This window comes from Paramisgurnus dabryanus, chromosome 4 (assembly GCF_030506205.2).
Source record: "Paramisgurnus dabryanus chromosome 4, PD_genome_1.1, whole genome shotgun sequence".
Lineage (NCBI taxonomy): Eukaryota > Metazoa > Chordata > Actinopteri > Cypriniformes > Cobitidae > Paramisgurnus > Paramisgurnus dabryanus.
In genome coordinates, this window is record NC_133340.1 from 14429529 (window position 1) to 14441635 (window position 12107).

Below are 12107 nucleotides of genomic sequence, written 5' to 3' on the forward strand. Positions count from 1 at the left end.
AATGATCCGATAGGAAGTTATACAGTATCCCCGTCTCTGCTTACATTCATGAATGCTAATCTTCAGGTCCACTGTTTGCATAATTGATTTTAAAGACATTTAAAAAAAAGGGGGAGGTGATGGTATTGTCACCACTAAAGCCCTTACGTTTGCTGGCTTTTCTTGTTATTTTTATAGATTATGTATTGTGGAAATTGTAAGGATTGGATTCAAAAGTCTGATAGGATAAAAATGTACATTGTCATTTTCCAGTAAATATGTGTTTTGAAGCTGTCAGGGATTTAAAATGATTGAAACGCCTGTTGTTGAGCTCTGGCAACATCCTCGCAAACACATTCACAACATCCCTGAATGTCATTTAAAGTGCAGTGCATCTTGCTGTCCCTTGTGTGTTTCATCAAGTGCTTCTTCTACAAATTATTTGTGGTAAGAAATGTCTAATGATAATTACACAGCATCCACTTATTATTCAAGTGACCAACAGTTGTCATTACCATATGTCCATTAGCATCAGCACAATGATGGCAATACATTAGTTATAATGGACATTTAATCTCTAAAGGCGTTTAATCCATTCTCTATCTTTTCTTTAGTCGCCCATATGCAGTTCTCAGCGTTTGTCATGTGCTAGTCAGTGAGACCACACAGCAGGAGGTCCACACAGCCACGCAAAAACTCTGAGTCCAACTTCACACGCTGCTTTTTCTCTCCATCTGATTCATCAAGTCGCCTTTTTTTCTCAAGGGTTCATTTCATATGCATCAAAGTCTGTGTATGCATGCAGCTCTGTGACTGTGATGTGTCAACTGTTGTGGATTCAGCTTTTGTGAAACCCGACCCTAATGGACCAGAGACATTATAAAGGAGGGAGAAAAAACTGTTGTAGAAAAATGATAGTTAGCCGAATTTGGCAGTGGAAGTCCCGCCTTTCAGTTATAAGAGCCAATCATGTTTTTCATAGCATTTCTTAACTCCGAAACCTGTGTTATTGAAATGTTATCTCGACATTGTATCAGCTAAACTTGGATGATGGGCATTACATTTAAGAATTTGTAAAAACGCTTTTAAAGTTACCTATATTATAAATATGCATTACTAAGCTGGCCACCAAAGATATTTATTCATTTATTTCTTACCCCACCCATTACTATGCCTCCTAACATGAATTACTCAATATTCCGAATCTGCTGGTAGATTAAACTATAGGCTCTGTGTGAGTGTACAGTATGTGTATGATTTATTCACACATTTTTTTTTCTTGTTGAGGCAAGTTACAAAGTCTGGCCTTCAGCCTTGTTTGTGCTTACTGCCGTCCACCGAGGGCTGGGAAACAGACAAAGAGATGGAGAAAGAGAGAGACAGATGGTTAGTGATTTCAGCAGTACGGCTTTTCTTAAGCGCTCCTGTTAGCACCACGGCACGGGTTGCTATCGATTAGAATATGAAAACCTAGAGGCCTGCATATAAGATCGGGGATGAGAAGGCAGTGGAGGAGACAGGTTGCAAACACAGCATGCACAGACACGCACGGTGGCACAGGAAGTTGCTGATTAGGTTTGACCCGGTGTCAGGCAACAAAAAAAATGACGCACCTAAAGAATCTTGGGCGAAATCACACAAGAAGAAGGGGAAAAAATCAATGACTGACAAACAAGCATCTTTAGTATACCGAATGATGAGGTGGTGGAAATAATACCTTGATCATTGACTCGTCTGCACACCGTGTGTGTGTTGGTGGGCGATTGGAGGGATAAATAGCTGGATGCTGTATTTACAGCATTAGTCTTCGGTTACGTGCGACTTCGTGCTGTGCTTGCATTTAAATCGGTTAGGAAAAGTTCTGACTTAAATTTTGATTAGACGAGCCAGGCTCTGTGAAATGACTATAAATGCATATCTGCGACCGCACCCTCTGTATTAATACGGTATGGTGCTGTGTTGCTCAGCGACTGTAAACATAAAAAAAAATGTTAACATTAACTCCTTTTATTATATTCGTTATGCCAAAGAATGTAATATGCAGGATATTTAACAGTCAGCTGGTTGTTAGAATAAACAACATGATGATCAGGATCTTGTTTTGCCCTGAGGGACGGCAATTGATTGATTCTGACCAATCACAATAAAGCATTCCAGACAGCCGTCCGTGCCCCAGCACTGTTTATTATGCTTTGTGTGCACAACGTGCGTGTTTAATTTTACGGTCTAGTCTGAGTGCTGTACTCTTCCACCACCGTGTCTTTAAGCTGGAACAAGTTTCCGTTCCTTCAACCCTTCTTTATTTCCGTTGTGTTTAGGAGTCAGTTTGTTTGTGCACTGGTAGAATAGAGAAAATAACAGTTTCCTCCTGGCACCGCAACAGCAGCTTCATCTCACCCGCTTTCTCCTCTTTGTTTAATTGACAGCTGCACTGGATTATGGGTCGTGTTCAACTTCTTCGTCTGTTCCCACAAATCATTACACACGAGAGAGAGAGAGGGTCATCTGTGTTTGATCTCCTCTCATGCATGCGTGTTTGTGTGCGTGTTTGTGTGTGTGGGGGTGTGTGTATGTTTTTGCTCGAGGCAGGCAATAGAGTGCTGATGGAGCAGGTTGGCATCAAATCACAGACAGTGCTAAGGGTTATCACAGATAGGGAATGAAAGAAAGAGAGATGAGAGTGAATGAGTGAGTGCTGTAGTGAGTGAGTGAGTGAGTGATTGAGAGAGAGAGAGAGATTACACAGTGGCCTCTGCATTCATTCACTTACTGTACTGCTACAGTGATTTCCCTTTGGTTCACTATCTATGATAGACATCAGCATTAACAACAGCTATAACAGCTAAGAAAAAAATAGGAAATTGCGGATGAATTGGGAAAATTAAATTGAAACTGAATGAAACAATATTTGCATTATTATTATATGGTAATATGATTTTTTGCTGGTTTTTATTAAAATTTTAGTGACCGGGCAGGTCACTTGTGAGTTCTTGTTTTTTATTCTTACTTTGGAGCTTATTTTGGATCCAGATTGTGACCACTTCTGTAATACATTTTGGGACTAACTTGTTCATATTTAAAATGTATAAAACACACTCAACAGTTAATAATACTATCACAGTGTTTACAATTATTTATACAAATACCTAATTGAATAAACTGTGCATTATCATAATGCTATTATACCTTTATTAAATATTTGTTATCAAATTATTTTAATATGTTTTAAAAATTGCAATATAACTTTAATTGTGTTAAAAATGATTTTCTCTACATTGTAACCTATATTTTACAGTCTAAAGGACATACCATGTAGTTATGTAAAACTACACAGCTATTTTTGTGCTGTAGTCAGTTGGTCCGAGCATGATGGATTCAACACACACACCGCCTTGTATCAGTGGCAGCATATAATGTTAATGGCACTTAATTTGTTGGTTGGGATGGGCAGGCTGGTGTGAGCCCGGCTCTCAGAGGACCTGCCTGTAATTGTGTTTCATATAATAAATATATAAATAAAGCTCCCAATAATTACAAAATAATAATTCTCTCTCTCTCTCTCTCTCTCTCTCTCTCTCTCTCTCTCTCTCTCTCTCTCTCTCTCTCTCTCTCTCTCTCTCTCTCTCTCTCTCTCTCTCTCTCTCTCTCTCTCTCTCTCTCTCTCTCTCTCTCTCTCTCTCTCTCTCTCTCTCTCTCTTCTCTCTCTCTCTCTCTCTCTCTCTCTCTCTCTCTCTCTCTCACTATAACTCACACACACACAGTCTGGATGTCCTTTGATTTTGTTCTATTATACGTCGCAGTGCATTGAATGCAAACAGAGGATGGCTAATAGAGTGAATGCAGGATTCTGAAACACATGCTACAGAAGTGGAGGTGACTTTACTTTGTCAGAAGTGTGTCTACACCCAGTCAGCTTAATTGTTATTCACAGCTCTCACCCTTTGCCTTTGACTACTTTTAGATCAGAGGTCCATAAGCAGTTTTTATGATAAATAGTGGCACTGAGCCCAGGCCTCAGCATTGTAAATAGGTTTGCATAGTGCTTAGAGGCTGCTGATAGGTTTGAGAGGTGATTATGGTGCTGTGAGATGGGCTTCAGGACTGTTTGAGCATGGTAAAGACCAACACCTTTTCTCACAGCAAGAACTACTGTACAGTACAGATATGAACAGTTATAAAAATTTATTTATTTACCATAAAAATCTGAAGTGCTATTGCCCAAACATATAAACAATTATGTTATTTTTGGAGAATTATATTATTGGCAATATAAAGATCTATTTATTAGTTAATAAATTATATAAGTAAATGCAGGCCCACTATGCATTAAATTATATTTATGTATAAATCTTTACACAGTATTTAAATGTAAATACTGTATTTAAATAAATGTAAATACAATGTGTATTTACGTATGTGTAATTAAGTTTTACTTAAAAGACTATGTGTACTTTTTATTTACATGTTGGTTTATACATATTAAATCTTACTTTAAATAACAGAAAATAAAATGATATTTAGTAGGAATTTATTTAAACCGTATAGCTAACATTTGGTAAAATTGCTACTAAAATAATTAAACACAATTAAAATGAAATTATAAGCCTCTTGTAATTGTGCTCAGCCTATTTGAAGCTATATATAGTTATATAATTGTAAATAAATAAATAAATTTTAATATCCCTGTTAATCTCAATCTATTGGATCACTCTTTTGCATTATTAAAAAATTAGTATCTTTTCCCAAATTATTTTTAACATTGTTTAGTCAGCTTCTTGCCTTAACAGTTTTTCTTATGTCTGCATGTATATAGATATATACGTGTGTGTGTGTGTGTGTGTGTGTGTGTGTGTGTGTGTGTGCGTGCGTGCGTGCGTGCGTGCGTGCGTGCGTGCGTGCGTGCGTGTGTGTGTGTGTTTGTGTGTGTGTGTACCTGGTAATTATCACGTTGATAGGAATACCAGTATTTTTGTGACCTTGTGTGGACATGTTGAGGTCCCCATGAGCAGACAAGCTTATAAATCAAACAGAATAATGTTTATTGAAAATTTAAGGTAACAGAAAGTTTTCTGGTTGAGGTTAGGGTTTGGGTTAGGGGAAGTGAATAGAATATACAGTTTGTACAGTATAAAAACCATTACGTCTATGGAATTTCCCCACAAAACATTGAAACGAGAATGTGTGTGTGTGTGTGTGTGTGTGTGTGTGTGTGTGTGTGTGTGTGTGTGCGCACCAGTACCAGTGTCCATTTGTTAATAGCTGAATTGATGGTAAATGGACTACAAGCGGAGCTGTATAAGAGAAGAAGATAAAATGAATTTGGCAGCCATGGAAAGCGAGTGCGTGTGTGTCTGACTGCTTGAGACAGATAGAGAGAGAGAGAGAGATGTGGTTTTTGGCCTTGCAACTTTATGCAAACTTTCCATTGCTATAGTCCTAAAGACAATTGTGGGTATTGTGGAGAACATTTCCAACTTTCATGTGACCGCAGCTAGTGAAACGAAGCAATAACAGCAATAGAATATTTAATCATACGAGCTGTAAACCATCATTCTTTGGCATTTGCTAGTGTTTTATTTTTTAGTAAAGAGATTTTTTTGGTTTGTTTGTTTGTTTTATGTTGTTTTTCCTTTGTTGCTTCCATTTTAAACTCTAACCATTTTACAGATTAGAAATTTTATTTTGCAAATTAAAATTTATTGCAAACCTTTTTTTTATTTAATTTACTATTCATATTTATAGTAATGCAGTTTTTAAGAGTAGCTATTTTTGATTCTTTTCAGCGTTTGTTTATTTTGCAGTTTTTATTTTTTTGCATTGGTTTAAAGTGGTTTTCTTTTCTTTAGGTTCTCCCATGCCATCCTCTCTCTCCAGTCCATCAGTCACTGAGCATTCCCATTCTCAACCACCCTCACCCAGTCTCCATGACAACCAGAGTTCCGCCTTAAGTAATGCCACCACGCAGGCGGCGCAGGACTCTGATTCGGAAGAGGAGTACACGGCCGCTCTCTATAGACCCGTAACACAGCCTGGCCTCGGCCACAGCTGTAATGGTAAGGTGATCATTTCTCTCCCTATCTCTCTTTCTCTGCCTCTGTTTGTGAAGCAAGAAAAGCGTGAAGGCTGCGTGTTCCCTGTTAAAACCACTGGAGTGAACTGTATGCAGACCTTGTGGAAATTTTTATTGGAGTATGTCACATGCAATCAGTAGTGCTCAACCTCTAGGTGGATTAAGGGGGGGTTTAACCTGCTTTGTCTATAAAACGGCTGTGGACCTTGTATTGCACTCTAAAACCAATTTTGCACGCTCAGAATGGTATTCGGCGGAAAACGTCCAGTTTTGAATCGACTAAACTCTGATTGAAATTCGTCAGCTTTAAACACGAGCGCTGTGTGTTTTTACTCAAGGCTCATTCTGTTTTATGTGTTCTCTTTCCATCTCTCCAGCAGCTATGCTCAGAGCCTCCTCCTGTTTTTGTTTTCGTCTCATTTTCTCTCTGTAAACACTAACACAAACAAACACTTCACTGGTGTGTACTTGTCCTCATGCGCCATGACCTCGGTTTCTTTGTTGGAGAGCCTTAGGAGCTCCAGCTGTCCTCATCAACATCATCTTCAGTCAGCGTCCCACTAGCCGATTTTCAGTTGTAAGATTCATTTACATAGTTTTTGAGAATCGGAGGGAGTCGCTGCGTGCGTCATTGATTTAATGGCCCTGCCGACCCATCGAGCAAGAAACTTTTGAAGACAGTTGCAGGGGTGGATTGCTGTCAGTCCCACCCCAAACTCATAACATTGCTTAAGCCAATGATGTTGTTTGTGCTTGTCGAGATGTGTGAACAGCAATATTTTGAATATGCCACATAGCAATAGTGTTTATACCTTTTGGTAATCTTAGTTTTTCAAGCCGCCATAGAAGAAAGTATACACATCAGATTTAAATAGCATATAAAAGTGAAGGTAGAAGAGATTGCATTTATTAAATGTAAATCTTTTTCTTATTACAGCTGCGCATAACGTGTAATTTATACAAATACAAAATCTAACACCGCAAAATTGCACCGTCATTCCATCTAATACAAGTGTTTATGTTTATACGATATTCTTATTTCTTTTTGATAGTGAGCTTCATGTGAAAATCTTCAGTTTCCAATCTTAATCAGAAGTTGCTTACCAAAAGCTAGCAAGATGTCTGGCTTACAAACCATAACGGATCCATAAGTACATTTGGAACGAATACATGAATGAATACTTTATGCAATCTAGAACTTGGATTGCATGATTGCAAAACTGTATCTACCATTCGTTTTAATCATAGTATCGCCGGCAGACCTGCCAACAATCTACTTTCTTCACTCTACGTTGTTGACATTGGTGTTGATGTATTTTTACCTCTAAGCCTGCCTTAAACAGAAACATTTCATTTGCTCGAGTATTTTCCATAATGGGCATGATTAGATTTGCTTTATAAGGGGAATGCACAGTTTCCCTGCCATTGTTTATTCAACAGAATAACATGGGAAATTGAATTTAAAACCCACCTCTGCACAATTCCTAAATTCTATGGTGCACCGTATATATGGGTTAAAATATTTAATGTATTCATGCAGCGACACTTTGATGATACTGATCGCAAACAGACCACACATGTCTGTGTGTTTACAGTACGCTGCTCTTAAAGGAATTCCATCTTATTCCCGCTTCTTTCCCCACGTGTCCAGGCGTCCAGGCCCTAATCAAAAGCAGCTCCAGTTAAGGGAAAAATATCTGTGTCAGGCTGCCCATAATGGATGAGCTTTTATCTGAAGTGGGGGCCTTTCTCGATAGCGATCTGGGCTTACAGCGACGTGGGCATGACTAGGAAACCCCGAGCTTACCGCCAGTAAGTCTTTTAGGCAGACTCGCGTGTTGCTGTCAAGTGGGGATCGGGAAGCACTCCAAGCCCCTGACGTCCCATCATTTGAAGCGTTCATCGATATTTGTAATGAGTGGAGGTGCTGTAGCTGATCGTTGCGGAGATGCAGGCTGCCCGGCCCACTTAGCAGATCAAACTGGAATTGGGGTAGAGAGAAAGAGAGAGAGAGAGAGAGACTGAAAAAAGGTTCCACCTCACATCCTCAGAGGCCAGGTTTTAATAGTCTGAGAGTAGACAGCAGGTCAGTGCGCCGGCTCCTGTCTGCAGCCCTCCATATTAAAGACATGAACTCAGGCAGAACAAGGACAGGAGAAAGAGGAACGGGAAAGAAAGAGAAATTGAGAAGTGAGAGGGAGGAAGGGATAAATCGAATAGAGGAGATGAATACAGAAAAGCAGCTTGGGTCAATGATCTTTTTGCATGTGACTTTGCTAGGCAGACCTTTTAGTTTGGTAAAAAATTTATAACAATAATTAATTTAGGCAGTTTTCATGAATAGGGTTAAAAATAGAATATATAATATTTAAAATATAATAAATTATTTAGAATATTTTAAAAATATATATAATATATATTTTCAATAAATGGTCAGTGAAACTGAGCTGTTTAAATTTTGTATTTTGCCGTTTTTGTCTGAATGTATTTTTTTTTATTTCTGTGAATTTAAGTTTCATTTAGAATTCAAATAAAAAACTAAATGCCAGAATAGGTAACAGGGTTGCAAATGTACCCTATTATGCGTTATATATCATGCATACCTTTACACTAAATTAACCCGCTAAATTAAAGCGCATGATGTCATCATGGTCACTTTCATAGTTTACTTAAAGACTTGCATTTTGAAGTGCCCAAATGCTGTTGTCGTGTAAGCAAAAAGCCAAAACCCCAAAAAACTTTCCCAGTTTTGTTTTTTATTTCGGGGTTGATTCGGTTTCACGGACAGGGTCACAAATGTTAAGACAAAGTCCCAGCAAAACTTGCCCTGTTCGATTGTCAAGACCCACTCAAAACACATAACGCACATCTTGGAGATGGACAGACCGACAGTGAACAAGAGCTTTGTCCGTCGAGCGCGATTACCCTCCCTCTGCGTAACCCATCCAGCATGGACTCTTGTTGTCAATTAGCCGACTGGGGGGCCGAGCGAGGCTGCCAGTGTACCATGGTGCAGACTTTCTGAAACTGAGCCTTGGGTCTCTGGGCCTGTCGAGATCCTCTTCTCTCACGCACCGATTGCTGTTGTCAGGTGCAGTGGGCATGAAAGCAGCAATTTTATAGCACAGGAATTCCAATAACGTTTACTGGTGCCGACAGAGGCCCCCAACTCCTCAGCCTTGTTCACTCATGCCACACGGGTTGCTTAAGCTCCCACTGTTTCTCTACTTCAGTCTTTATTTTTTCTTCACACTCGCTCCCAACTATATCAGTCGATGAAACAGGAGGCGAACAGGTAGAAAGAACCGGCTTGCCGGCCACAGTTTAAATTTGGCCACCAACCAAATTAGGGCCTGGTGAAAAACAAACAGCAGTGTGCAATGAGAGCTTTCACAGTGATCCAGCTCTTGATGGGGGTCAGTAACAGTTTGATGAAAGTCGTTGAATCAAGGCTGGACTTTGATCAGAAGCACCAATGCCCCAAACAGTGCCTTTATTGGAAAGTGGTAGTAGTCAGGGGTTACATCGGGGGTAGAATAAAACCAAAAAAAAGGAGTTTGATATTGGTGGCGTTTACTTCTGGCATTGTGCAAAACAGGAGGTAAACAGGGTTTTAATTTTTAATAACTTGTAATAATAGTTTGGACAAACCTGGTTTAAGTGTGTGTTTTTCAAGATCAATTCCTATCTAAAACCTTGGCTTAAAAATTAGTTTTGCAGAAAATTGTAAGTTGTACGATAAATTCAGGCATTGTTTTAAATTAGATGGATCGGAAAGTGTAGGAAAAGCAGCCAAGTGCATGGCATGTATTGAAATTCCAGTTAGAAAAGCATCCCAGGTGAATACCTCATTGGAAGTTGGTTGAGTGGGCGCCAAGAGTGTGCTGTAATCCAGGCAAGGGGGGGTTACTTTGAACACACTACAGTATCAGATAGTTTGATTTGTCTCAAAATCAAATTCTGAGATAACAAGAATCAAAATTTGATTTCAGCCATTCATTTCACTATGATTTCAATCTTTGACATGACCTGACTCAGTCTTTAAAGATAATAAGATTTTATTTTTGGAGAATGTTCTTTGTATTGTGTAGGATGATTTTATGTAGAAAACAGTAAATTAAAAAACTTTAGCTGGGTTTAAACATATAGTGTCACCTTTGTTTAACTTTTCTTCAGCATCTGCAAAATTCTAGTGCTTTCAATTTATAGTTTTAATATCTCTAAAGCATGTCCGCTGCTAAAAAAATGCATCCAGGACAAAAAAAATAAGGAATGAGTGCATCCCAACTATTTCTGTATACTGTGTATATTTAAAACTTGCTGCAAAGCAAATCTCGTGTGGGTTCATGAAGTTTCCACCATTAGTCAAAAAACTGATGTAACTTGTGTGATGCCACAATGGGGCATTTATAAAAGATTTAAAGGTTAAAGATTAATATTGTGTTTTATTGTCAAGAGAACCTTGTGTATTTTCTTGGGCAGTTGCACTATGGTTGCATGGAGTCATTTGGACACCAGTAATATGTCTGTCTGTCTTTCCATCTGTCTCTGTGTAACATTTACTTCACTGCACTGTTAGGAGTAGCCTACACTCGGCTTGTGCAAGTTGGATGTAATTGGGAGCAAAACTCTTCAGTGTAACACTCAACCCAACTTTCCTCATTAAAGGTGCATGTGTGTGCGTTCGTCTGATGTGTGGTGCTCAGAGTCGGCTACAGCAAACAAATTCACTCTCACCTTCTCATTAAAAATACATTACCAGCCAAAATGTTTCGTCATCAGCGTTTTACATAATGCTCATTCTTCCTGTGAGCTACCAATATCAAACAAGGTTGTCCGACACCTGGCACAGCTAGCGATTAGCCTGCCCATCAGCTTGTGAATGATCACTCCGGCCAAGTATTCACTGGGGTATTTACAGGCTTTCTGCTGGCCACTGGCTTTACAGAGGGTTAAGAAAATCTTGCCGCTTTGTTCAAATACCAGAATTTAAATTGATCTGGAACATTCTGGGATGGAGTTCCTTCACATTCATATTTATTAAATTGACAGCTTGATTGTTATCCATCCCATTTTACATGTACGATACAATTATTTTTTATTGTTTTTTATTTTTGTTTTAATTCAATTCAATTTTATTTATATAGTGCTTTTCACAATTGGTTATTGTTTCAAAGCAGCTTTACATTAATAGAAACAGTGAAAAGCACAGAAAATCAACAGATAGCACAACATAATACACAATAGCATAAGCAGCTAAATTTGCTGTAGCTATGAATCAACATTATAAGCGAGCGTATTACTAATGTAACGTATAGAAGAGGGTGCTAAGTTAAGCCCAAGAAGGCTGCCTCCCCGGGTTGAAAAACCCCCTAGGAGAAAAAAAAATCCCAGACTTTTTAGCCAGGGAAATAAAAAAAAGTCCTAGGGGGGAAAAACCCTTGAGAGATATACATATATACATGTAAATGGATAAGGAGATTAAGCGGAGATTAAGCGGGTTCTGCCGGTGGTCGTTGGTCAGGCATCAGCTGGGCATCACGTTGAAGGACGGCCAGTAGAGGTGTGCCGACTTTCACATTTACCGGAACTGGGTCTGTTTGTCTTATTGTCCTCGGGGTCGAGGACGACACAGGGAGAGAGAAACAAAATCCTATTAACGTAGGGGGCGTTTACATCTAACGCAAGTGTCACACAGTGGTGTGGTCTAAATCAGCTTGGTTCCAGACAGGCTAACTATTGCGGCATAAGTATGTTACCCACAGTTGAGGATTTAGCAAATTGGGGGCCCAATGCGAAGGTATCTATGGTTACTATGGGTCACAATCCGATCTTTAAAAGAAAATTAAACATGTCGACCCGTTTGACTAAGGCCAGAAGCCCCACTGTCGTCGTTAATGCAGGTTCAGTGGCAAACGGGTCTATATGGCATACTATACACAAGAAAGCGCCAAAATCGCAACCAGACCATACGTGACAACCCATTTGACTAAGGCCGGAGGCCCCACTGTCGTCGTTAATGCAGGTTCAGTGGCAAACGGGTCTGTATGGCATACTA

General features: G+C 39.2%; 1 protein-coding gene across 12 annotated transcripts in view; it reads left to right on the forward strand.

Annotated features, from left to right (window-relative positions):
- Positions 1–12107, forward strand: part of tenm3 (teneurin transmembrane protein 3) — a 353079-nt gene that overhangs the window by 202424 nt on the left and 138548 nt on the right. For 8 of the 12 annotated variants that reach the window (XM_065265519.2, XM_065265527.2, XM_065265518.2 and 5 more), the window contains one exon: positions 5826–6032. The exons of the other annotated variants lie outside the window; for them this stretch is intronic. In XM_065265519.2, the coding sequence (XP_065121591.1) occupies positions 5826–6032 (207 nt within the window). The remainder of the gene's footprint in view (positions 1–5825; positions 6033–12107) is intronic. 12 annotated transcript variants of the gene reach the window in all.